At 42.1% G+C, this 27,463-nt stretch overlaps 1 protein-coding gene across 1 annotated transcript; it reads left to right on the top strand.

The window, feature by feature from the left end:
* Positions 1-27,343, top strand: LOC147200779 (protein AF-17-like). The gene is made up of 20 exons (XM_086119550.1): positions 1-337; positions 1,392-1,471; positions 1,568-1,622; positions 1,756-1,865; positions 7,222-7,325; positions 8,017-8,110; positions 8,269-8,376; positions 11,851-11,940; positions 12,428-12,575; positions 12,679-13,482; positions 15,911-16,110; positions 16,386-16,494; positions 16,678-16,744; positions 16,901-17,049; positions 21,920-22,117; positions 22,616-22,692; positions 22,887-23,248; positions 23,391-23,469; positions 24,396-24,599; positions 24,682-27,343. The coding sequence occupies exons 1-20, from the start codon at positions 229-231 to the stop codon at positions 24,715-24,717; spliced, it is 3,183 nt and encodes a 1,060-aa protein (XP_085975676.1). The 5' UTR covers positions 1-228; the 3' UTR covers positions 24,718-27,343.
* Positions 27,344-27,463: the final 120 nt, after the last annotated feature.

Here is a 27,463-nt window from a genome sequence, read left to right on the forward strand (position 1 = left end):
TGCGCACTGCATCGCCTCTATGGGGACTGGGAGGACATCACGGAAAAAACGTAGCAGCGGCACCACCACAAACCTTACACCGAGATTGCGCCAGTACCGAGCACGACTAAGCGGCCCACGACCATGCCCAATGCGGCGCTAGAGAGCGGAACGACCCCTTAACAGGCCTAAAGCGAGGTCTGCGCCGCCGCCGGGAGGGGGAAATACATTTCTTCATATGGAAACAGCATGCGGGAAATGGTTGGTGGTTGCTGCGTGTGTTCCGACGAGCGAGGCTGGGCTGAGAATCCGCTCGTTTACTGTGATGGACACGGCTGCAACGTCGCCGTACATCAAGGTAACGTTAGCCGCTGTTAGCGTGGAAGTAGCGGACAGCTGTGACGGCCGAGCCGGCGACAGGAGGCGGGCCGTTGATCGGTCGCTGGCTGGAGCCTACGTGCGTACTTGTGTGTGCGTGCGTGTTTGCGTAGGTGTGTGTGCGCGCGCGCGTGTGTGTGCGCGCGTGTTTGTCAGTGGGCGGGGGGGGGGGGGGGGGTGCTATTTGTTGTCTCCTTACAGCACACAGGGCCAAGCAAGGTGACTGTGAGCCTGCATGCAGCCTTGATGGCATACTGTGAGTGTGTGCGGGCGTGTGCATGACCCTTTCCGGCCCTGTCGTGCACGACAAATGAGACGGGGGAAGCAAATAGCAGGCCAGTCTCCCGTAGCCTTGTGTCCACATTTCACTTCTTGGGCATTATGAAAATCTTTCTTCGAGGTAAAGATGATGTGCTGTTCAAGTGTAGTAAAGTGCTGCAAAAGCCAGGCTCAAGACTTCCTTTTTTGCCATACTTAGCCATATACAATTGAGAAATGGGTGCCTCACAGTTCTACGGTTTAGTTTTGAAATTATGGCTCTGGCTTTTCTGTGTGCATGTTGTCCTCATGGCTGCATGGTTTTCTGCAGATACTTTGGCTTGTTCCCACATCCCAGAAACATGGCTAATTGAAGACCAAATTGTAAAAGCTTGTGTTTGCCCATTATGTACCCTTTGACTGCCTGATGATCAGTCCAGAGTTTTGCGCAAAGTCAGCTAAAAGACCCTAATTTAAAAAGAGATGGATGGATGTTTAAATTCATATGCATGTTACCATTTTTTACACTTCTGACAACTTGCTATTTAACTGGTTGAGGCAGATGATCACCCCATGTTTCAATCGAGGATGATCCTGTTAAGTCATGTGGTTCTTTGGACAATTTGCCTGTACTTGTGAGGTTCTGTTGGCTCTCTTTAATGTCCGCTGACTGGTTTTACATCAGCTTCATACAAGGAGTATCTTGAGATTACATGTATTGTGAATTGTTTGAATATTAATTGTTTGAATTAAATTCAATTACATTTGTGTCTCAGCATGCTATGGCATCGTCCAGGTACCCACTGGCCCGTGGTTCTGTCGTAAGTGTGAATCACAGGAGAGAGCAGCGAGAGTGGTGAGTGTACCAACGCACAACATGAGAAGTGTTTCACTTTTCATGCTGAGATCAAAATAACTAAACTAAACTGGGCTCCTTTGTGTCCTTCCATAGAGGTGTGAGTTATGCCCACATAAAGATGGCGCTCTCAAGAGGACAGACAGCGGAGGTAGATATGGGACTTGGTTAGAACTCCCCTCGTGTTGGTGTCGGTCCCCTTTTTTTTTGGCCCTATTAAATGCAAATTTTGATAAGAAAACAAACTTTTCATGCTCGCAATCTTCTGTCATTGTCACCATCAGGTTGGGCTCATGTTGTTTGTGCTCTCTACATACCTGAAGTGCAGTTCGCCAACGTCCTCACCATGGAACCCATCATGCTACAGTATGTTCCACATGAGCGATACATGAAGGTATTGAAACACGTTAAGTCCTTAAAAAGAGGGTCCCAATTTTTAGTGCAGCATTCACAGCCTTTTGTTAGATATCTGCCATTTTTAGCCTATTTGCAAGAATGCTGAACAAGATGTCTTTGTGAACAACCCAACTTCTCCACAAATGTTGGGAGACAAGTGGATTTAAGAAAGCATAGCTTGGTTCGCAATAGTGTGGTCGTCTCTCACCATGAAGGTTGCAAGTTTGATCCTAAACTCCTCGTAAAAAACACATTGCTCTTCCTAAATCCAAGATTGAGCTTCGTGACGGATCCTCCTCTCCAGAACCCCTCAAAGGGAGACTGAGGAGTGTGACCCCCCCTGTAGCAGAAGCACCCCTAAGATAAGTGTAACCCTACAAATTAAGTAATTAACTCATTCACTGCCAGCCCAGATAAAGTGGGTCTTTGATATACATAGCTAGCGATGGCAATGAATGAGTTACCACCCCAGTCTGCCCGTCCTGGTCCCATACTCAACTCAACTGTATTTATAGAGCACTTTCGTGCGTTCAAACATGGCCACCAGACACTCACTGTCAGACCACACCCCGAGGCCTGACCCCATAGGTGTTGACCCATGTCTGGGTGTGGCTCAGAATGCAGGTTTGTTAACCAAAGGGCCTGTCCCATCCAGATTAGGGACAGACCGATTAATCGGGCACCTGCTGAAAAATACTCTTTCACATGGTTCAGATGACGATAGTGAGCAGAGAATTTTAAATGAAAGTTGATGCAGATGCGGATATGTTTTCTGGTTCCATTTCCAAGATTGTAAAGGGTCTTGGTTTCTGGGTGTGTTTGCTTCTGACTGGCAGCGTTGGACTTCAATTATGGAGGATCTCGCAATTATAAGATAAAATGAACAAAGCCACTGTAAGGCTCTTTCACTGACTATCATATGTATAACAGGTCATTCACTTGATAAACTGATAAAGTGGGTGCAATGCGCCACCGTAAAAAAACAAATGTATATAACCGTAAACAATGCTCAAAGGAGAAAAAGATTTACCAAGATCAAAATTATTCCACACTGGGGAAAACTTCTTAGAACGATAAATAATTTCGCAAAACTCCAGCCAACAAACCCTCGACATGTTGAGACAGTTTGTGTCCTTGTAAACACACTTTGGCGCGGCACATTCAAACGATTCAGTTCCTGTATTGGTCACGTGATTCTTTCTTAAAGCAGTACACGCACCGATACGGGGTTTCACTCTTGAGCTCTCGGCACTGTGCTCACGCACCAGTGTCGCTCGTCCCATCACTACTTGCAACATCCCGGACGAGAGAGCGCATGGATTGTTGTCGGGTCTGGCAGGCGCCGTAGGCGGCGGTGGAAATGTAAACAAAAGCGGGTCTGTCAAGCTAATATGGCTAGCCACTCAGACCTCTGCTACCGAGCCTTTCTACCTCAGACGCCAGACACAGAACACACAAAACCGGTGATCTGAAACGATAGCTTGCAGGAAATCACCATGTTCGGAACTGTTGCATTTTATGAATCATGTAAGCCCAGCTACGCGCTTAGAGTTCCCACGCTTCAGCGTGACTACATGAAACAAAGTGCAGCACAAAGTGAAGTTTCATGGGCAGCATATGATGTCCGGAAATGCGCAGATGATAGTCGGGGTAGGTTCTTCAGAAAATGGATGGTTGGATAACAAACGCTCTGACACGGCACTGTGTCGTTACTGTCATAATAGTAATTAAAACATGTTTGGAATACAAGCTGCCACGGCGTGTTGAAATGTAGCTATGGTGAGTGCTAATTTTAATCATTAGTTTTTATTTTGGTCCTTGAAAATGTCTTCACAAGAAAAAGACTATGAGCACTGACGTGTTTAGAGTCTTGCTCTTTAGTTTAAAAATAGATGTGTGTGCAGTGTGCATTGTTGAAATGTCACAACTAAGTAAATCATTTTGATTGATTTATTCTTTGAAGCATTAATATATTATACATGTACAGTAAAACACTCCTGCGTGCAGTCCTGCCATAATGCTCTCGACAACGTTTTAAAATTAGGAATGTTAAATTTAATTGTTTTGGAAGTTAATTTCTATAGGTTGACAGCTCTGTGAATGTGATGCCGTTCAAAATTTTGGTTCAATTAACTTTAGTGTAGGTGGAACCAAGCCAAAAAGTTGGGTTAGTCATGAGCCCTGTATCCTTAAATAGAATTGATAAGGTAATCCTATGGACCTGTCATTCAAAACAAAGCAAATCTTATTTTTGATGAGCAATGCTTAATTAAGTGAGCAACGCAAGTTGTGCAAAGAATTGGCCTGGATGTCACTGTTTTATACACAACCTAATGTTCCAGTTTGTTAAAATGTGTTAAATATGACATACATTCAACTACTGGTAACACTAACACACATATGACAAGTATTCATGTCCTTATAAATTTATTAAACATCTGTACACACACACACAAACACACACAGTTAACTCTCGTGCAGCCCGGTCCTTCTTCCCCACGAATAGTGAAAATCTGTTGATAATTGACGCTCTGAAATGCATTGGGGCTGGGTGGACCTATTATATATATTAAATAGATTTTTAAATGAATTCGATGATTAATCGGTAATCGGTATTGTTTTCTGGTAAAAATCGGCATCGGCCTCAAAAATCCATATCGTCCGTTCCCTCGTCCAGTTAATCAATTTTTCACTGACGAGCTCACTTTATGCATTTATTTTTTCCTCAAGAAAATGAAAATGTCAGTCATCTCAAATCACATCAGTCTGTTATGCAGCAGTTGGTAAATAACTAGTTGCCCCTGGAATGCCCTTTTACGTTGCCAAAATCAACCCGCCACCATGTCTTGGTGTGACAGCGTCAGAATTGGAGATCATATTCGTTGCATAGCTGGTATGGACAAAAGAATATGTTTATATGAATGCTGTAATGTACAGAAAGAAGGAAGCTGTATCCACTATCATGAGTTGAATGTGGGCAGATTCATTTCACCTAAACAGAGTAGGCCCTTGATTTAACTGATTTTGGATTTATGAAATTTTCAGAATTTTGCGTGAATGGGATGTCCGAGCGCTATCTTAATTTCTAAAGTCAAGAATAAAATATTTGACTTCATTATTTGCAGATACGCAGGTCCTCCCACATTCCCCAAAAAAACCTGACAAAAATGAACCATCTGCAAGGTTGAATTATTACGATCACCACAAATGCCAGCACTGGAGGACAATAGGTTGCTTGTGGCTAAATGTTCGTTTTGTAAATATTTGGGAGTTGATTTGCATAATATTTTTTCCACAACACACTTTGCATATGGTCATTCACTTTGGTCACTCAATACAACATTGAGGATGTATGTGATTATGATCAAATTGTCTTTACAATTTCAAGCGCTTGGCCCAGTTAGCAGGAGGAAAAAGGATCTGCATCATGATTATGCACACCTTGATATACAGTAGGTTCTCAAACTTTCTCCCAAGTACCACCAGAATGACCAACATTAAATTACTCTAGTGTAGTGGGCCTGAGTCTTCATCAAAAATAATGTTGAGCATTTATTCTCAAAAAGTATATTTTGTATTCTTGTAAACCACTGTAACATTATGTACAATTGCAACAGTAACATTATGCTTAAATATATGAAAATTAATAAACAGTACATTTTTTAAAAATGGAAATGTATTGCACACAAAAGTCAAATTAAGAAAAATACATTAATAAATGTTTCAAACAAAACTACTTTGAAAGATGAAATTCAAATGTATTCAATGTAAAAGTGCAATGTAAATATACTGTTAAAAAATGAATGGACTGAATTAAAAAGAAACGGCGTTAGGATCATTGATCAGAATTACTGATCAAGGATGTGTACCTCCCTCGGTCACACCATCACACAAATGTCCACATTACCGGGTGGTCGAATTCGTGTTGAAGATTATCTTTCTTGTAGTTGGGAAATGTGCTTTTAAATGAATATAAGGACAAATTATTTACTTGCCCACTGATTGTGGTCACAGTTTAAAAGATTTAATCGACATTTTTTTAAAAGGCCCCAGGGGAACTCCTGCTATCATAATCTTTAAAGTATTTTTTTAGTTTATTCTGACTGTTAGTTATACTGCTGTGGTTTCCGTCTTTTGACACATTGAACTATTTCGGTGGTGGGTTTTTTGATCGCTGGTAAAGGAATTAAAAGCATAGTGCCCATCTCCATCCAAACTAGCTCATTCAAACATTGCACTCTTCAGAGAAATCAAAACAGATGCTGACACTGGCTCTGCGTTTGCATGCACAAAGGAGTGTTGGAGGACCGGTTTCATATTACCGTGTCAGCTATAATAAATCGCAGGCAGGTTTCTCCTGTCGGCACCATTCAGCCATAGATTTGCATTCTGCATTCCTCAACAGCATTAGGATGGATGGTGAAAACCTGAGGAGCCACTCTTCCTTTTACAGGGCTGCTGTGGCAATGTCTCCAGCCTTCTTCCGTTTCAAAGTCGCTGTCCTTTGAGGGTAACTTAACCCCCTCCGCCCTCCCCCTTTACACAGCCTGTTCAAGGCGGGAATACTGAACCATTTTTAAGCCTCCCCACTTTTGTACTAAACACACACAGGGACCAAATGAGGGGGGCCGAATGTTAAACCGACACTGGAAGTATTCAAAGCACTGAATCAACCGCGTAATGATGTGGTCATTTTTATGACAGTCTCACTGAATCTCTAATGCGTAAAAAGTGGGGTTGTGCTGGGTCGAGCAAGACTGAGAGACTGGGGGACAAAGGCTGCAACAGAGGCAGAGGCTAAAAGGTAAAGGGCCTGCCATTCCTTTGTTCTGCACCTGTTTCTCGGCCTCATTCACCCTACCAGTGTGCCCCACTCACTGCGGGCAAAACAGAGTGGGAAGTCCACACAGTAAAGCCAGAAAGAACACATATCCTAAAGATACTTAGCATCGCATTTCAGATTTCCATCACTCCTACCTCATATCTTAGCATTATTAGTCGTTGGGTACAGTACCAACTAAAAGCTTTTCACCAAAGTGGATTCACAATCGAATAGAAAAAAAAATGTTTTATGTGTGAATGCCATGTGGATTTTTCACAGTTTCAAAGGCAATCATTTGATGGGTCACAGTCGTGCACAACAAACTGGGAAAGCTTTGCAAAGTCACATGTGCTCTATTGACAAGCATTTGGAGCTGGAAGAGGCCTTTCAGCTTCTGTTTGACCTCACCCTATTAGCACTGGTGCGATACATGCAAATATTCTGTACATAAAAAGTGTTCCTTCACTGTCAAATGCTTGAATGGATTGTAAAAGGTCTCATTGGTCGGCTCTCCGTATCATCCTTTGCCCAGACATGTTACATCTGTGAGGACCACGGCAGAGAGAGCAAGGCAGCATGCGGCGCGTGCATGGCCTGCAACAGACAGGGTTGCAGACAAGCTTTCCATGTCACCTGGTAGGTGGTCATGAGCATGCGTGTATGTGCGGCTCCAAAAATGATGTTTCATATTCATTTTCACGTTGATGCACACAGACGCCTCATACGATGCCGCGTCACAACCAGTTTCTTCAAAACACTGTTACGCTTACGTTGCAGCAAATGGTTCGCAATAATACTCCAATGATAAATGCTTTAGCTCACTTGTGTCAAACCCAAGGCCCAGAGGCCAGATCCGGCCCGTGACATCATTTAGTGTGGCCCACAAAGACAAATCATGTGTGTCAACAACAGTTGTTTCAGCTGCTTTAACTCGTTGGTCACAAAATGTAGCCAATGTTTTCCTGGAAAAGAAGGGTTGATTCAACACTCTTCTCATCAGAAGAATATCCCTGATACCCATTTTTCCAGCGATTTCACAGATTTTTTAAATTTATTTTTTATTTTTTGCAGCAGCAGTGAAGGGTGGATGTCTTTTTTTTTTAACTCATGTTATCATTCTTCCATTATGTCACAACTTCTCTGAAATGCTTCAAAGCATCAGTATATTAACGACAACTTGTAAGATCCAGAATTACTATTAAGTCAGTCTATGTAGGTTCATCTCTTGTCAATGTATGTTCTGGGACAATGCGTGTATGTTCTGGTGTGGACTTAAACATAGCTGCCTGTCTCTTCACATTTGTGGCCTACTGGATAATGCCGTTAGCGCTCAGATGGCAGGCCTGCTGTGTGAGGAGGAGGGCCCTGAAGCTGACAATGTCAAATATTGTGGCTACTGCAAGCATCACTACAATAAAATGGTATGAGGTCTGGCCTTTATAACTACCTCCTTACTGTGTACACCAGTAACTGTACAAGTATTGCAGTAGATAGTTTTGGTGAAATATATGAAAAACAAATGTGACACGAATGGGTCGTGTCCAATGTCTTAAATTCCATAATGTTTACTTATTTACAGCAGAAGAAACGACGTTCCAGTGAAAACGCAAACAGTGCCTTCAGTCATTCTCGGGGGCGCTCTTCCTCTCCGTCACAGGACAAACACCACCACCACCGGCAGAGGAAGGTAAACACGTGACAAATGTATTCATTTGATATCCAAATTAAATTGGCCAGCTTTTGTTTACTATTGTTTCCCAACTGAGAAGTAGGGCTGCCAAGATGAGTCCACTAGCACCCGACCGACGACATCAACCACCATATCCTTCGACGGCTAATTTAATGGTCATTTATTTCTTTTGAGTCATCAGCGGTGTCAACAAAAGCACTGTGACTAGTGTCGTGGGTACCTGAGTCCAAAAGATAGGGCGTATTTCTCCCAAAATATTTAATGCCTTTCATGGCAGCACGGCGGTAATAAACGAGCATCTAAAAAGGCTGCATGTGTCTGATGCCCGATTTCATTTCTGCCATAGGGACAGTCATGTCTGGAAGTTAGCATTAGCACACACATGTGTGTTTGATGTAACGGGCATGAGTAATTAAAGTAACTGATTTTTAAAACACATATAACCTAATTCATTCCAATACTGTATACTACGTGAGAGTGCAAAAAATTTGTTTGTCCTAATCTTTAATGAGTTATTTTTATTTTCGCTTCGGGCGTATACCTCATTTTGCCTTTGTGGATAAACATGATACTTTTAAATTACACATGCTAACATTTAAAAATAACACTCGGAAACAATTAGAAATCAAATTCTGCTGAGTTTGATTTTTGTGCTGATTAAAACTGAAACTGGCGTGCTGATTCCAAAAATTGCAGTCAGTTGTTGTTATTGTTTTTTAATAGGACCTCAAGTGTTTTTTCCCCACAGCTTACCCTCTAGAAAAGCAAAATTACACTGATTGGCTGGAGTAAGACTGTATTAAGAAGAGCTGATTACCGTTGGACTCACTCACGGCTACTTGGCAACTTGTTTGTGCAGTTACAATTGAAAAAGTGCCGTGAGAGGTGTGTGCAGCTCCCAATAGGTCAGTACTATCAATATCTGCAAACAGAAAGTTAGCAAAGTAGGTATTAAGAGGATCTTTGCTGGCGTTTGTCTTTATCATGTAACCGTGGGCAACAGTCGTAATTTCTGCTTTGTGTTATTCTGAGGGGTTGACTTGTCAAAGCTTCTAACTACCGGTATTCAATCTAAATGTTTTATTTACATATACCGGTATACATATTTATTTCATCATATCAAAACGGCTCTTATAGTTCAAAAACATGACGTGATAGAGAAAAAAAAGCTAGATCAGTTTTGGCTTCCGCCCCCAAAAATGAGTTCAAAAGAGCTGTCAGACCAAACTCAATGAAAACTGCGTTCCCCAGTGTAATAAATAACACCAGTTTTCTTTAGTACAGGGTGTTCCAAAAGTGTTGGGCACATTTTGACATTGAATATCTCGGAAACTATTCAGGATATAAAAACGCATCTGGTAAATTCAGAAAGCTTGTAATCTCAATTTTTACATGGAATGTTCAAAGATGTTCAATGTGAGCGCCATTGGTCACACGACACACATCAAGTCGTTTTCAAATTCTTGCCAAACGCATCCCAGCATTGCATTGTCAATGGTTGCAACAGCTTCTGTTATTCATGCCTTCAGCTCATCCACATCTCTTGGAATAGGGGGCACATAGACCAATCCTTTCACAAATCCCCACAAAAAGAAATCGCATGCTGTGTTCCCTACTGGCTCTTCCGATCGATTTACGGGGGCTCCGCTGGAAAGCAGTTTGAACTTGTTCAATCACATCTTCTGAAGTTGAGGGGCGTCCCGTTCTTTTAGCTGGGCATAAGCACCCATCCGTAATGAATTTACCATGCCATCTCACTATGGACTTCCTCTCTGGTGGCTCCTTTCCGAAATTTCTGCGAAATGCACGTTGAACAACAGTCCATGATTCAGTTTTTGCAAATTCAAGCACACAAAACGCCTTTTCTGGTTGAATGAACGCCATTAATGGGTCTGAAAAGAAATAAAAAAATCAATAGCCTTCCAAAAAACTTAATGTAATTAGCTTTAAAATGGCACAACTTTTATCTTACTACCATTCATAGTTAAGGAGATATGGGGACTTCAAATGTGCCCAAAACTTTTGGAACACCCTGTGCCAGTGATAATTTTACAGTTTGAGACCTGCAAGTCCCAGGAACTCGCTGATCAGAAAAGTATGAGTCCCATTATGCATTTAGAGAGTCCCAAATTTCGAAATCTGAAATGGTCTACTTATTCAATTGCATATGATAATAACACAAACAACAACAATATACAGTGATAATAGGTTTATTCCTTATAAACAAACGCTGCAAAAATTTAAATAATTCAGGCATACAAGATTTGCTGAGAAATAGGTTCTTATTTCATCCCATGGTTCAGTTTTTGAGTTCATAAATTCTCCTCTCTTTACTCTGCTTCCAATGATGCAAGGCTTTCTCAAAGTCAACTTATCATCGCAAAAAACTATCCAACTTTAGCTGCTTCCTCTGTGATATCTCCGCAATAAACTTTCGCAACACTTGTTTGAACATTACACAACTTGGCAATCGTCTGCTTCCCCGCGAGGTGAAGCTCAATCTCACCAATCTCGTCTCACGAGAACGGAAATCTCGTCACGCTAGATTACTGAACGCAAGATCAAAACAACAATGGCGGCGATGGTCAAACTGCGTTCGTTGCTGGAAAAAAAGGATTTACCGTCGTTTTTTTTTGGACTGAGAAATTTCCTTGCATCCCAAAAACGTACATTATTCGGAACTGTGCATCCCGCGGGAAAATTATGCGTCTAGCACGCGGGACGCAGAGGTAACATGAAGTGACTTTTCCTATTTTTTCTCATCTGATTTCACTGTATTCTCCATTTTAAAAAATGCTTGATCCTTGAGAACAGTAAAATACTGTAGCTTTACAAGCATTTTTTTGTATTCATAGATAGTATCTAAATATTCGGAGTGCAACTATGCATACTCTATAGATTATTACTACTGTATTTTCTACACACTGTAAGGCGCTTTGGACAATCAGGCGCACCTTCAGTGAATGGCCTATTTTAAAACGGTTTTCATATACTGTATAGGGTGCACCGCATTACAAGACGCATAGAATAGAAATTACAATAGTGACTATGGTTGCGCTATGTATCCACTAGATGGAGCTATGCTAAAGGAATACAATATAATACATTACAGCTTTATTTATATTGCGCTATCACAACCACTGCAGCTGTAACAAAACACTTTACAGAACATTTAAAATACTACGTAGAAGAAATCAGAAAATTGACCCATATAGAAGGTGCATCGGATTATAAGGTGCACTGTCGTCTTTTGAGAAAATCGAATGCTTTTAGGTACGCCTTAGAGTGCGGAAAATACGGTCCTACTAAAGAGTTGCAGCTGGAAATGTTAAAGCCCCGTACCAGCATTGATATAAGCATGTCAGGAATGCTGGTATAAGCTGTAAAGATGAATCCATGTTGAATGTGCTGTATCTTGAAACTACTCCTTTCTGAGAAGTCTTGTCTGATTCCTGTTTTATGTTTTTTCAGAGTCACAAGGACAAGATTCGTCAGAAAGAGCGCCACAAGAAGGCCTCTGACAGCCTAGTCCCTTCAGTGATGTCCAACAGTGTAGACATGGTATGAAGAGCAGAGCGAAAGAAGAGTTGTTGGATCCAGTTCAACATGGGTAGACCGATTATCGGCCAGGCTGATTATCAGATGGCCTTTAAAAAAAAAAATCTGATGGACGAGAAGAGCTCAGTTTAAAACCGACGACTTATTGACGTTTCCAGTTAACTGTACAAGAAGTGCTGCTGATCCCTGAGATCTCTCGACAACTTTTTAAGACATACTGAGGACCCTGGGAGCTCCCGAGACTGTTTGTTAGAATTGTCAACCAAAAATGTGTGTTGTCTAAGATAATATGCTGAAAAACCTTTCAACAAAATTATTTATTTATTTGCTGCATTGTTTTCTTTTTTTCTGAAAATAAATATCGGCTCCAAATATCTGTAATCGGCCTCCTTGACTACTATTAATCAGTATTGGTCCCAAAAAAACATATCAGTCTGTCTCCAGAGTAAACTTTACATTTCAAATAATTTGTCTGTGTGTGTTGGGACAGCTCCCCTCCAGTCACCACAGTTCCAAAGACAATGAGGGGAAATCCAAGAAGCTGATTTCGCACAGCCATGGTCACCACAGTAAGAAAAGGGGAAGCACCGGCAAGAGTGGTTCCTCTAGTTCCTGTTCGTCAAGTCCGTTCAATCCAGGTATTACACTGACACTTTAGCAGGCGCAAGAAAAAAAAACTTCTGGCGTCCGGAAGCTTGAAGAGGAGGATTTTGTTTTATGGGCTCTGTCTTGCTCATGAAGGTGGAATCCTGTCTTCAACTCAAGATTCCCATCAGTTCTCCTCATCATCCCGTCTGGAGCGCGACCACGAGCGTGGAGGCGGTGAACACGGCGGCGAGGATCGCAAAGAGCGTCACAGGAGGCCAGCCGTCCAGGGAGCCCAAGAGGACGGCGATAAGCCGGAACACAAAGATGAGGATGAGGAGGAAGACGAGGATCGCATTTATCATGAGCCGCCGGCGTTGACCCCTGCTGAAGGCCCTCTCGCAGGGTCGCAGGGTCACGATCGGTCAGATGGGAACTCGAGCCCTTTTGAGAACAAGGTCACAATTTCAACTTTTGGATCCATCATGCGCATTACCTCCACGTCAGTGCTGGGTAGTAGCAGTAAGATCCGCAAGATCTCCTCTTCAGGAGACTACAAACCTTCCAAGTCTCTGTGCAAGTTGTCTCAACTGAGCACACCACCGATCCCAGAAGAAGGAGAGCTGGAGGGCAAAATTACCCCGCCATCTCTGTCCCAAGAGAGAAGGCACCGTGACAACAAAAAGAGCCGCCATGGTCCAGGCCGACCCCGTGGAAGCAAGAACCGAGAGAGGAAAGAGGACACGCATCATCATTATCATCATCACCACAACCACAACAGTGCACCTCCTCCTCCACTACCGCCAGTCTTCACCTCCTCACTCTACCCGAGCCCAATGTCAGTTTCACACCTCGCCTTCCCCTCCTCACTGCCCACCACCACCACTTCCTCTTCTTCATTCTCATGCTCCTCAGCTAGCAGTTTTTCCACAAGCCGTGGCAACTCGATGCTTGGCTCGGGTGAGTGGGTGTGTGTGGTAGTCCTCAAGTTTCCGGTGTGTAGCGAAAAGTGCATGCACTTCAGCATATTTGTTTGCAACTTGACAGAAAATGCATGGCGAAAGCCACAATAGCAGTTTATCTCAAGAATAACAAAAACAAAAAACTATTCGGTCTGATCAGTGTTTGTTTGGTCTTTCAATGGTTTGTATTTGTTGTGTCTACATCAGGGATGCCCAACTAGTCCATTGCGATCGACCGGTAGCCCGCGGACTGGACCCAAGTCGATTTCGAGGGGTATAGGGGGTAATGGGAGGGGGCGAAAAAGATTTGTATGTCTGTATACGTGTTATTCCTATTCTATATTTTTGTGATAGTGTATACTGCACCCTAAGCATCCTATCAGTTTCATTTTCACAAAAAAGTATTCCAAAAATAAAAAACAGGCCACCTTGAACCTACGCTGGCACATGGCCTCTATAACCGGAGGTTTTAGCGGTCAGCAGTCTGCAATTACAGCTTGCGATCACATCTTTTGCGATATATATTTTTTTATTATTGTCATTGTTATTATTATTCTCATTCAGTTTGTTTCATCTGCAATTCACCGATGGCACTGGCAAAGAATGGGAATCTGGAGTGCCAGAGAAGCGTTTTAAAACGGTACACATGAGCTACGATCGTGATATTCACGCATTTAACATGCTGCAAAATGTGTCCCCTGCCTCCGCGTCCGGTCTCTACTATGCTAGGCAGTGATTTCCTTTTCACAAACTCTTGTATCTACTTTTTCAGTTTCGTTCATGTTCGATGCGGTGATAGCTGTTGCTCATCGTGGCGTGTGTGTGCGCATGCGTATGAGCGTCTATACATGCACATGCAGTAACGAACAATCGCGAAAGGTTGATTGGCTTGAAGAGTAGATCTTAAGTCAAAAAAGGTTGGGCACCCCTGTACTACATAGACTAGGTACTCTGCATTAGAAAACAATTACTTAACTATACTGACTTAGGGTCCAGGGTGAGGCAAATAAGATAAACAATGTAAAATTACAACAATATGCACACAATGTCCGCCACGCCCCCCCCCCCCCCCATAAAAAAGGGACACAAGAGGCATCTCTACAATTCTCTCCAAATCTGTGACTGTTATGTAATGTTGACAGTACATGAGAATTTCTTTCTGAGTCATAAAACCAGCTAATAGTGTTGATTTATACATTAGCATTAGCTGTACTGAACTGTCTATGAAGTGTTGCTCTTGCAGTGGTTACAAACATTTCATTTGCACTAGATGAGCTGAAGCTATTGAGTTATAATTTCAGAGCATCATTATAAAATGCCTTTGTCAGCTAGTTTGTCCACAAATGCGCACTATTTGTGCAACATGGTCAGACATCTTTACTCCAGCTACACGTGCATACTTTCATGTTTGCTTGTCCAACAACACGCAGCGCTTTTTATGAATGTCTTCATTATCTGGCATTTGTTTTATCGCAGAATGTCTCACTTGTTTGATCTTATGACAGACTGTGATATAATAACACTGGTCAACAGCAAATTTGAATCGGAGAGGACTTTATGTGTCCCTAAATGTATTTTTAATGCTGATTTAAAAAACGTCTTGACTTTTTTGTTAGCATTTTTTTAAAGATATTTTCATCCATCCATCTATCCATTCAACCATTTTCTATTCCGCTTATCATCACAAGGGTAGCGGGCATGGTGGAGTCTCTGCCAGCTGTCTTCGGGCAGTAGGCGGGAGACACCCTGAACCGGTTGCCAGGCAATTGCAGCGCACACACAGATGACCCACCATCCACACTCACACTCACACCTAGGGACAATTTAGAGGAAACAACCTACGGGGGCATGTTTTTGGAATTTGTAAGGAAACCAGAGTACCCGGAGAAACCTCACGCAGGCACAGGGACATGCAAACTGCACACGGGAAGGCCGGGGCCTGGAATCGAACGCTTGCAACTCTGCACTGTGAGGCGGACGTGCTAACTAGTCGACCACTGTGTGGGCCAGATATTTTCATTTTTTTATTTTTGAGTTTGACCGATAAACTCTTTTGTAACATGTATTTTGCCCTGCGTTGTAATTCATAGCTATGACGTTTTTTTTTTTAATTCCACTTGTTGCTAAACTTAACGCTTGATTAATAAATATTACTATGTTAGACATTATATTTTTGTTATGGTCCTATTATTATTATGAAAACATGATGTGCAGAGAAAAAAACCCCCAACAGATTTGGCATCAGTGAAAAAAATACAAATTAGTGACAAAATTATTTGCCACTTTGTTTAAAAAAAAAAAACAATCAATAAAAATGTGTTGACTGGTGTTGTATACTGTCAAATCTGGAAAATGAAATTTTGTTCATCTACAGACACATACAGCACATTAACAAAAAAAAAAATCCTTCTGTCTTTCTCACTCAGGTATCTATTCCAGCCTTAAGAACCCTCTGTCACTGGGTGGGGGCATCTGCAGCACCTCCGTCTCCCTGGGTGGAGGGGTGTGTAGCACCTCCTTGTCCCTGGCTGGGGGCATGTGTAGTAGCTCTCTCTCATCAGGACTCCTCCCTTCCCACGCTCTCTCAGGCTCTCTTGCATCACGCAACGGTGTTTCAAACCCACAGGTACAGTATTTCCAGGACATTCATCCAGATATTTCTCTTATGTTATTATTGGATGCTATACAATGAGAATAATCGTATTACTTGGGGGAGCAATTAAAAAAAAAAGGGGGGGGGCAGTAGAAGTGATTTTGAGTTTTCCAACCTCATTAAAAAACGGCACGTTTCTCTTAATATGTCATGCATTTATGAAACATATTTTACCCTTCATGTTTAACTTCATGGCTTTTGTATCTCCGCACTTATATTCTTATACTTTTTAAAATGAATTTCAACAGGTGCATCAGGGTTCGAGCGGCTCCTACAATGCAACACCAGCGCAATCTTTCATCACTGGTCTCTCCACACTGCCACCACTACTGAGTCAAGCCCCAACCTCACTACCAGGTATGAGGTCGAAGTAACGGCCTTCAAATGTCCTTTCGTTTCACAAATCAGACCTATTTTCTATTGCCATTCGATTTTTTGGATACCCTCTATAATGACACAAACGGAGAAAATGACAACCAGAATCAAAATTGATTAATATTACCAATACTATAAATGTTGACATCTTGTTCCCTTTCATAGAGTCAGGCCTTGATGACTGTCGCTTCCCATGTCAGGGACACTCGCCAAGGGACAGTCTTTCCTCACAGTATGTCTTTTGTTTTTACCAAGCTATTATCTCCTTGGAAATTGTATTCAAATGATAAGAGAAGTCATATGTGTTAGCTGGAAATCGGCAGCAGGTTAACGATCCCAAGTAACAAAGGAAACACTTTCACCCTCTTGCTGTCTCCATCACACACAGGTCTCCTATGAGCTCCCTCCCTCTTCTTTTTGACCAGAGAGATGGTTTAGGTGCAGGAGTTCTAGCATGTCCTGAGAACATCCCCCAGGCAAGCTCCCACATTGAACTGCTGTTGGAGAAACACAGCAACGGAGAGATCGGTGTCAACAGTGAGTGACCTCATTCTTTGCCTCCTATTCAGAGAAGCATGACCGTGTGCCAGTGCAAATGCTTATTAGGAGAAAAAGGGTTTGTTTTTCATAACACCTCACCAATACATTTACAATCCTGATTTCACTTGAAATCCTGGGGCCAGTTATTCAAAAAATGTCATGTGAATCAAAAAAAGATCCAAACATGTAAGGCCCATTTTTGAAGATCCAGAATCAGGTAATCGTTTGATGTTTATGACAGTTTATCAAAGAAGCGTTGGACTGGATCACCCTGATCCAGACACACTGTTTTCAACATTACCAAATCCCAATTACCGGTGCTTGAATGGGTTCACTTAAGTGGTTTATTTTTTTGGGGTTTTTTTTTTTTTTGAGGGGGGGGGGGCAAAAAGGCAAAAATAACAAACATCAACTTTTATTTATGATTTCGTTTATGAACACTTATCAGAACCACAACAAATCACAAATTTACATAAACAAATACATTGTGGATATTTTTGAATATGTCTTAAGGAAAACACTAAATGTCCAAGAGTTAACAGAACAAATAATGTTTTTTCTTTGAAAGTATGATGTTCCCCACTACTTGGCGGTTCGGTTACTATGGTATAGGGCGGTCAATTTGGCCAAAACATTAGGTACACCCCGGATCCTTGTGTGTAGGTCAGAGATGTGTTCCTCGAGCCGGTCCTTGGTCCTCGGCCTCGGAGTCAAGTCCTTGGTCCTTGGCCTTGGATTGCCGGTTCTTGGACATAGTGAGGGACTAGAGCCTCGATCCCTTGTATAAGGACCGCAGTAATTATGAAGGAATCTAATAAATTCCATCCAAGGAAACCCATATTGATGGAATTTAAGAGGGGCGGGTCTGCCACTGACAGGTAACAGTTAGCGCAACGTATGAAGAGCGGCATCACAGTTAGTTTCAATCACGGTTTGTTGCGTTCGCGATCGGCAGTTTAAATAGCGTATAAAGCCTTTCTGTAACAGTGGTGTCTTTTATTTAGTTATTTTTGCACAGTCGTCACGTTTGTGCGGTCGCACTAGAATGTTTGTTTGAACCAAGTAATTTGCGTTACAGCTGGAGTCAATAATGTCGGCAGTTCACTTCCGGGTTTGGCTGTTGGGATTTGGAGTCCTTTTGCTCGATTCCAGTTTTGTTTGCTGAATGCTTTCTCATGTTTGGAATAATCCATCCATTTTCCGAACCGCTTGATCCTCACTAGGGTCGCGGGGGTGCTGGAGCCTATCCCAGCCGTCTTCGGGCAGTAGGCGGGGGACACCCTGAATCAGTTGCAAGCCAATCGCAGGGCACACAGAGACGAACAACCATCCACGCCCACACTCACACCTAGGGACAATTTAGAGCGTCCAATCAACCTGCCATGCATGTTTTTGGAATGTGGGAGGAAACCGGAGCACCCGGAGAAAACCCACGCAGGCCCGGGGAGAACATGCAAACTCCACACAGGGAGGCCGGAGCTGGAATCGAACCCGGTACCTCTGCACTGTGAAGCCGACGTGCTAACCACTGGACTACCGGGCCGCCCCTGTTTGGAATAATGAATATTGATAATACATAGTTTAAAATCATGGTTGATTTAATTAATTATTATTATTATTGTGAAGTTGAAGGTATTAATTAATGTAGTAATCGTGGTAGTGGTAATAATAGTAGTACTCAGAGCTACTGTTCGAGATTCAGCCATCTTGTTACCTCTGCGTCCCGCGTCCTAGACGCATAATTTTCCCACGGGACGCACAGTTCCAAATAATGTGCGTTTTTGGGACGCACGGAAATTTCTCAGTCAAAACATTTTCACGGTACCGAAAAATAGTTTAATTATAAAAGTCACCGCACTTGCATTGACTGTGTGATCCACGCGATTTCACTGCGCCTGTGTGTGTGTTTGTGATGTGGTGTGTGAGTGTGTTTCTTCTAATTTACTTTCGTTTTGTTTTGTTTTCTGTGTTGGGGGGGGGGGGGGTGCAACAGATAACGTTATGTGCGCATGCGGGTTGTTATTTTAGTCCGCAAACTGAGGAATCGCGCGGATGAAAGTTTGAGATGGCGGCGAAAAAAACTCACCAAGGTCTACTAATTACGATATTTAAGAAATGGGAATGCCAGTCTAATTTTTCATCTGAATTGTCCGAAGGACGTATCACTAAACTCACCTGTGATGTATGCACAGAACACGAGAGCGAAATACGACGCGAGGCACGATTACGAGGCAAATTGGTCATTAGGTTTGTAGGCTAATCGTTATGAAAAATATTATGAAACAGTATTGGTTATTCTAGAATTTACTGGTTGTAGCATGGTAACTTTATGAATAAAACATTCGTCACAAGGTGTAGTAATGCTAATGTTAACTGTTGGTAGAACTCATGACGTGTGTTAAATTCTTTCGTCAAATTGATCGTAGATTACACATGCATCGTCTTGGGAAGAGGATGTCAAGCCACATCAATACTTACCTGTATTAATGATTACCAGTCAATTAATCTTTGCAGTGTGAGATTGGAAAAAATACTCTGATGATGCCACATGAGTACACCAGTTTTTGATCCATTTATTTTTTGGAATAAACCTGGAGTACACAGCTGCTGATGTAATGTTCATTGTTAATGCATAGTTTTCAAACATTGACCCTTGAAACATTATACTTTTGAGTTTCGGAATTCTTGATTATCAATATCAGTCAAAATAGAAAAATGGGTTCCCATGATGAACGTTTACGGAACCCAACATTAGTTATCGTGGTTTCCCATTGGGTAATCCGACGGAACCGAAAAACGGTTACCTTGAATTTCCGAAATCCTCAGGCCTGCTCCTGAATTATTTAAATTTTTGCAGCATTTGTTTATCATTGTATGTATTTGTTGTTGTTTGTGTTATTATCATATGCAATTGAATAAGAAGACAGTTTCAGAATTCAAAATTTGGGACTCTCTCAATGCATAATGGGACTCATACTTTTCTGATCAGCGAGTCCCTGGGACTCGCTGCCGGTAAACTGTAAAATTATCACTGCAGAGATTACCGCTTTTTCTGCACTCAGTGATTGACTTCTATGCAAAGTCATTTCTCAACTTGTCTTCCGTGCCATGTCATCCCTGTTGAGTGTTGATTTGCTTCATATTAAGAAACTACTGCACTAAAACATTAATTCATAAATGTATATCATATGCTTTTATTTTTGTTTTTCTCAGTATAAATAACACGTACCCTGACTGTTCTACTCTTTGAATAAAAACACTTCATTCAAGCCTTAGGGAGTGCAAAGGGTTATGATGGAGGGGTGTTGCAAATCATGAGTACCTGCCAAGTGGTATGATAGCATTTTTTTATACATGTCCTCGGCTAGGCCTCAGTTTCAAAATCAGTCCTTGGTCCTTGGCCTTGGCCTCGGAGGCAAGTCCTTGGTCCTTGGCCTTGGCCTCGGAAAATTTCTCAAGTCCTTGGCCTTGGCCTTGCCCCGGAAAACTTTCCAAGTCCTTGGCCTTGGCCTCGGCCTCGGAGTCAAGTCCTTGGCCTTGGCCTCGGGTTGCCGGTCCTTGGACACAACACTGGTGTAGGTGTCCCCACTGGGGTGCAATATTTGACACAATTATCAGGTACACCCGGGATTTTTGTGTAGGCATCCCCGATGATATGGCCATATTGGTCAATATATTAGGTACACTACGGATTCTTATCTGCAGGTGTCCCCAATGGTGCAACCATATTCGCCAAAATATTAGGTTCACCTTGGGATTCTTGTCTGTAGGTGTTCCCGATGGAGTGGTCATATTGGCCAAAATATTAGGTATGACACAGTTCTTGCGTCACGTGCTTGATTCAAAAGATTCCAATTTCAAACTGTTCAGCATTTATGGCAGTGGTGTCAAACATACGGCCCGCAAAGAGGTTCGATCTGGCCCGTAGGATAATTTAAAAGTGAAAAAATGCATGAAAGACACAGAATGAATATTTCAATAAGGTGCAATTCATGGAGTATCCACTAGGGGAAACCACTGTTTTGATCGGAGTAAAAGACCAAATTGTTTTGATCAGAGAAGAAGACAACAGCATCCTCAGACTGTCACTTAGGCAGGCCCAACAGAGCAGACGCAATCAAGGACATGTGAATACTTTATTCTTTACATATTTAATAGCACTCTCCTTAGTTTGTAAGGTGTAGGCAGGGATTACATTTAGATTTTATATGCATGTGTAAATGGTTTAAAAATTCTTTATGAATTTCATTTAATCTTAAAGTGCATTACTATATTTTTCAATACCAATTACTTGTTCAAGTTTTGTGCCTTTGTACAATCAGTGGGGTCAGTTACAATGCATATATGTGAATGATAAAAATAAATTGCACATTTGTCTAAGGAAATCTAAGGAGCTTCATGAAATGTTTTATAAAAGATCTGTTTATTAAATTTCAACATTTTCCTAATGTTCTAACAAAGGAAAGACATTATTTTGGTTATTTATAGCACAGTATGGTATAATTTTAATGGTCCGGCCCACTTTACATCTACAATGTGAAATGAGTTTGACACCCCTGATCTATGGGTTTCCACATTGCAAGAGTCAGCAGTCCCATTCAAAGTTTCCGGTAAATTTCTTGGTAATTTAATTTGAAATACTGTATTGTTTATAAAGACGGGGGTTTACAATTATTCTTTTTTTCCTGATTCATCAATTAATCGACAAAATAATCTACAGATTAATCAATAAATAAAATAACCATTAGCTGCAGCCCTATAATGGACCATGTCTACCGACTGAGTGACATCTGAGTCCATTTAGTGTCAAATAATGTCAGAAGCACATGATTTCTCCATGATATGAATTGTTTTCCGTCTCTGCCAGTCGTAGACATGCTCCAGTCACTTCACTCGCTGCAGCAGGAGAACCAGCGGCTCCAGGACCAGATTCTCAGTCTGACAGCCAAAAGGGAGAGACTGCAGTTGCTCAACACAGAGCTGGCCGTACCTTTCCCTCATGCTCATTCTTTGCACGGCTCTTTGCACACCGCGGCCCGGATGAACTTCCTGTCCTCAAGTCAAGGTCAGATTTGTAGATTTGTCATTTACTCTCTTTAACGTGACACGTTACGTAGGTTCCCCATCTGCTCTTCGTGTGTGTATCTCTTGCTTTGTTCTCCTCCCTCATCGGCTTACCTCTGTCTGCATCATGTGCATGGATCATTTTTAAACCCATGCACGATTGTCTTTTTTTCTCTCTCTCTCTCTTGTGTGTCTCATGATTTGAGAGGTCCCGGTTTCAAATCTCAGCTCTCCTCTGCCCGAGTACTGTGGCTCCCTCCCATATTCTAGAGACATGCATGTTAAGCTAATTAAAGACCCCGCATTGTACATCAGTGTGAATGACAGTCTGAATGGCTGACTGCCCTGCATCTGGCTGCTGACCAGCCCAGTGTCCCCTGCCTCTTGCTCAAAATCGGCTGGGATAGGCTCCAGCTCACCTTTGACGCTGATAAGGACAAACGCTATCAAAAATGAATGGGTGGATTAATGGCCTTTGACTCTGCCTCTCTTTTCTCAGACCCTCTAATGACCAATAAGAATCCCCTGTCGAAGAGCAGTTTCCATAATGACAATTCCTTTGTTACCTCCTCTGAGGTGAGAACCTGTTCTTTTCTCCAAATATATTAACAAATGCAGTCATTGTCCTTTCCGGCTTGGGTGTTCATGATGAAGGCAGCTGGTGGCCACTTTGCGCTGCTGCACTGTATACACATCAAGATAAAACAGCTCAAGCAAGCTCAGCGAGGAAAAGCTAAATTCACTTTTGGTTTCTGTTTCTATCTTCCCAGGATCTCCACTCTGGTAGTCCGTCCCGCAGTAGCTCTTCCCTCTCCTTCCAGAGTACTCCTCCTCCTCAACAAAGCCCCGCCTCCTTGAGTCAATCTATGATGAATGGCCGAGGTTCATGTGACAGTTTGGGACAAATCAGTCAGGCTGGCACCTCCACCCAGCCTGTGGCAGGGGGGCTACTCGCATCTCTTGCAGGAAGTCCTCAGCTGATGAATGGGGTGCTCAGCGCTTTAAACGGCGTGATACATTCTCCTGTCCAGAGTGCCGCTCAATCGACACTCCCTGCTCTGTGCCCCCAGCCGCCTCCACTCAACCACCAAACGATAGCACAGAGCTTTCAGCTTCCGAAGAGTGCAAGCCCGTACGTAACCAAAACGTCTGATTATCCAAGCAAAGTTTTTGTCGTGCCCATATCACCTCAGTAATCCAGATTTGACTATCTTTAGTTAGTAACGTCAAAGTATAACTAATCAACAGGTTTTGTTTTATTGTCCATCTTTCAGATCTTCTCTCCTGTCAGAGCAGCAGAAACAGATCATTCTGGAGCAGCAGCAGTTCCTCACGTCACAGAACTTCACTCCTGTAATGTCTTTTTTTTTAACTATTCATCCATCCCTTATCCGAATCGCTTTATTCTCATGGGGGTTGTCGGTGTTCTGGAGCCTATCCCAGCTGACATTAGGTGCTAGGCGGGGTACATCCTGAACCGATTGCCAGTCAATCGCGGGGCACACAGAGACGAACAACCATCCACGCTCACACTCAGGGACAATTTTAAGTGTTCAATAAGCCTGCCCTGCATGTTTTTGGAATGTGGGAGGAAACCGAAAACTCGTGCACTGTGGTGAGCCTCAGCGAGCACCTAATTGTCCATAACAAGTGTGATTCCTCCCAAACCTAATGGAAACCTATTGAATATCCAATAATTGATCCAGAGAATGAATGTACTATTATCAAAAGGCAGTTGTCGTATTTTAGGCTGATCCAACATGTATACTCAGAACGTATGCTGTTGTAGACTGTTTGGTAAACATTATTGATTTAACTAACCAAGTCTGACAAGAAGTTGGACACATTTCCACTTCTGTATTATTCTTTGACTCTCAAACATGTAACTTGTCCATTCACCTTGTCCCGTCGTCCTTTCTAAGAGCCACATCATTTTACTATTTGGCCACATACTGCATGTTTCACATGCAAATCATTTTCTAAACGAGCAGAAGCACAGAAGTGGAAGGCATCACAAAGTTGAGGGTGTGAGTCATTCACGCTTGTGTGTGTGGGCAGGAGTTTTAAGCAAAAGTAGACGTTTTCGAGCGGCCAGCTTCTTGTTCAGAAGCTTTGATTCTCTGGGATGCAGAGAAATTGCCATTCAAAATAGGTGGTTTCATATTGGCTACTCAAGGAAGGTTGCTTGTCTGAATGATGTTGATGAGCCTGCAAGAATTGCCGTTGGGTCAGTTCTTGATGAACTCAAACTTTCCCCATGATGATCTGGCTGCCTTAAGGAACAGAGGGCAGTAGTTTGCCAGATGCTTCAGCAGCAGAGGGAGATGCAGCGCCTCACACTGGCAGGAGGCCTTTCATCCACGCCAAACTCCCCCATTTTGGCCCACGCTCCCAACCTGCTGTCCTCAGCGACTGCCTGCCCCCTGCAGGGCAACCAGGGGGGAAACCTCCTTGGCCGACAGGAGAGCACCCTTCACAAGCCTGTGAGTCATCCTGCAAGTGTTTCCGTCACTGTTGCTTTTTTTTCACGGGGTGTTAAAGTTTCTTACCTGTGTCGTTTTTCAGGCTACAGGAGAGAAGGGTGGAGACAAGAATGGATGAAATCCCCGCACCATCTCAAGTGAAGATATCGATCAGATAAAAGTTTCTGAGGAATAACTGAGGTCACCTCACGTGACACGAGGACGTCATTTCTACTCTGTCGTCATTAAATGAATGTACAACAGGATGGACTTGAGGGTGAGGTCTTTGGGTAGGGAAGTTTATCAGGCGTTCTTTAATGTTTTGGTTTTTTTTATACGGGCAGCTTTTCAGAGATCATGAATACGGTGGTCTAATCTTCAATTGCACTAATTTTGTTCACTAGACCAGTGGACAGTCCTGACAGGTGTGGTCTAGGGTTTTGGTTTGAAGCACTGACTCTTAATGAATCCTTTCCATAGATTTTTTTTCCCACTCAGACTTGCGAATTGATGACTTTAATTTCATCCACACGTAACCACCTTCCTTTACCTTCCATTTGTCTTCCTGTAAATGTTGTCTTCCCTTTGTGTTCACCGCACCCGCATTTCTTCCAGGCACTTGCTTTATTCTTACAGTAAATGGTCAATTTAATATTTTTCTACCCCGCGAGTGACTTGCGGTAGCGATTTCTGACGGGACAAGCCAAACGTCACAACAACAATGACAACATGTGGTCAGTGGCATCTCAATGCTAAGCTCGTTATTACCTCAAATTTTCTCCCATCTTTTTCTGCGCTGATGTGTGGCTTCAATTTTGTGCTAACTCGTTTTACTACCTACACTGGATATAAATAGCCACCTGATATCTTCACATCAACAATGATGAAGTTATTTACTGATGTCTCAATATTCAAAATAGCAAATAGTTCCTCCCCACCGCTGTCTTTAGGTTGCATCTATTCAAAACCAGAGAAGTTTATATCTTTCTAGTTGCTGTCGAGATTAAGATGAAGAAACCAAAACATTTGGAAGTTGTTAGTGTGAATTTGTTTTACCGGATTAAGAGTGCACTTTGCATCTTAGTTTTTTGAGCTATTTAGTCTTTTTTTAATGTGAATTGGCACTTCGTTTTTTAATTTTTTTTTTTAATGTACGGTGTATATTTCAGTTCAACATATTCTTACTGTGCATGCCTGCTAACTAGCTGTTCTTTTAGCAATACTGGATAGATGATGCCTTAACGATGCTAAACATGGAGAGAAAAGGTTGTGCCCAAAGGCTCAAACGCACTCCTTTTTTGGTCTTTTTTTAGGGATACATGGCACTCAGTCTGAACTCATTTATACATTTTATAAGTAGCCGGTTTCATCAAATGAAATGTGTGAATAACCTGTCAGTGATAACTATGCTGTCATTTTTTTTACTGTAATTTTTGTGTTCAGATACAATGTTCCTTAGTTGTTTGTGCTTCAGTGGATGTGAGAGAAAATGGGAATCTTACAATGAAGCCTGCACAGTGGTGTCCTAGCAAAGGACGTAAACAACAGTATAATGAAAATGCTGTCAAAATAGTGTGTTCTTTGTGATGTTAACTGCTCAGAGGATGTTGGAATTAGACGCATTGGAGCCTTCTTGGCTAACGACGCTCCAGTTTGTGGCAGTGATGGAAAGCTTCTTTCCCTCTGTTACATCTTGCCATGTGGTGCTTCCATTCAGTAGCTCACAAATTCATGATTTACCATCATTGGAAGGGATTTTCTTTCTTCTATTTTTTTGTGTTCTCTTTTGTGTAGCAATATTGTCAGGGGTCTGGTTTTCTCACCTCTTCGATTTTGAATATCGTCTGCCCCATATGGCATCTCGAGTGCGAGTTAGTGTCGTCTGTAGATGTCAGAAAGCAACGTAAAACGGCTCAATAGGAGGTGATCAAATACTGTAGCAATGACAGAACGGGAATGTTTATTATGTTGATTTAAAACAAAATACTATGAGCCAACATTTCCTTCTTAAAAGTGGGGCATCTACAATTTACCAAGTACAATATGTCCTGAGAAGACAATGTCCAAGGAAGGGAGAGGTGCAAATGTTTTTCTTTTCTTTCCCATGTTGCACTGGGGCGCTGTAAGCCCAATTTGTTCCAATGATTTTTGTTTGATGATGAGTTGTACATTTTTTGGTGTAAGACAAATGTTCTATAAAGCTTTGAAGGTGGGCTAACCAAGATAATCCATGTTATGAATGTCGTACTATGTATCTTCAGTGTAACAACATTTGAGCACCCTTCTCACAATGAGGTTTAATGGAGAGCAAGTGACTTGTTGGAATCAGAAATGCATAAGATGCAGCGGTTTCTCAAATATATTATGAAATGCAAAGTTACAACTATGCATGATTTTAAATGCGTAGTTCCCTTACAAAGAAAAAAAATGTAATGAGCACCGAATGGCAAGCTTATTGTCATTGTACAGTGTAATTGCCTGAAGGAAGTGATCAAAAAGGAATTTGACAATATTCAGATTAGTATCCCTGTAAAGTATTTTGATACTTTTGTGTGTAAAATTAAAACGATGGAAGAATTCAGTTTTCTTGTCAATAAATGTATTTTGCTGATGTGTTTTACATGTTCTCTTCAATGAGTTTTCTGTTGCAGGTGAAATATTGCGATGTATGCATTTGCTGACACAACATATTATCAGAATCATGTGCTTATCACTTAAGCACGGTGTCGGTTTATATTATATATAAATTATACTTTTCCAATGACTGTTTGTGACTCCAAGGTGTTCTATTGTCGAGTGACGTCAAGTCCGGTAAACTCAGGGTCCTTTGTTTCCGACTCCCCCAACCCGGACCTCTTAGTGCAACAGGGGTGTTCCAGTGCACT

This window comes from Hippocampus guttulatus, chromosome 9 (assembly GCF_054856545.1).
Source record: "Hippocampus guttulatus isolate MCC_2025c chromosome 9, RoL_Hgut_1.0, whole genome shotgun sequence".
Taxonomy (NCBI): Eukaryota; Metazoa; Chordata; class Actinopteri; order Syngnathiformes; family Syngnathidae; genus Hippocampus; species Hippocampus guttulatus.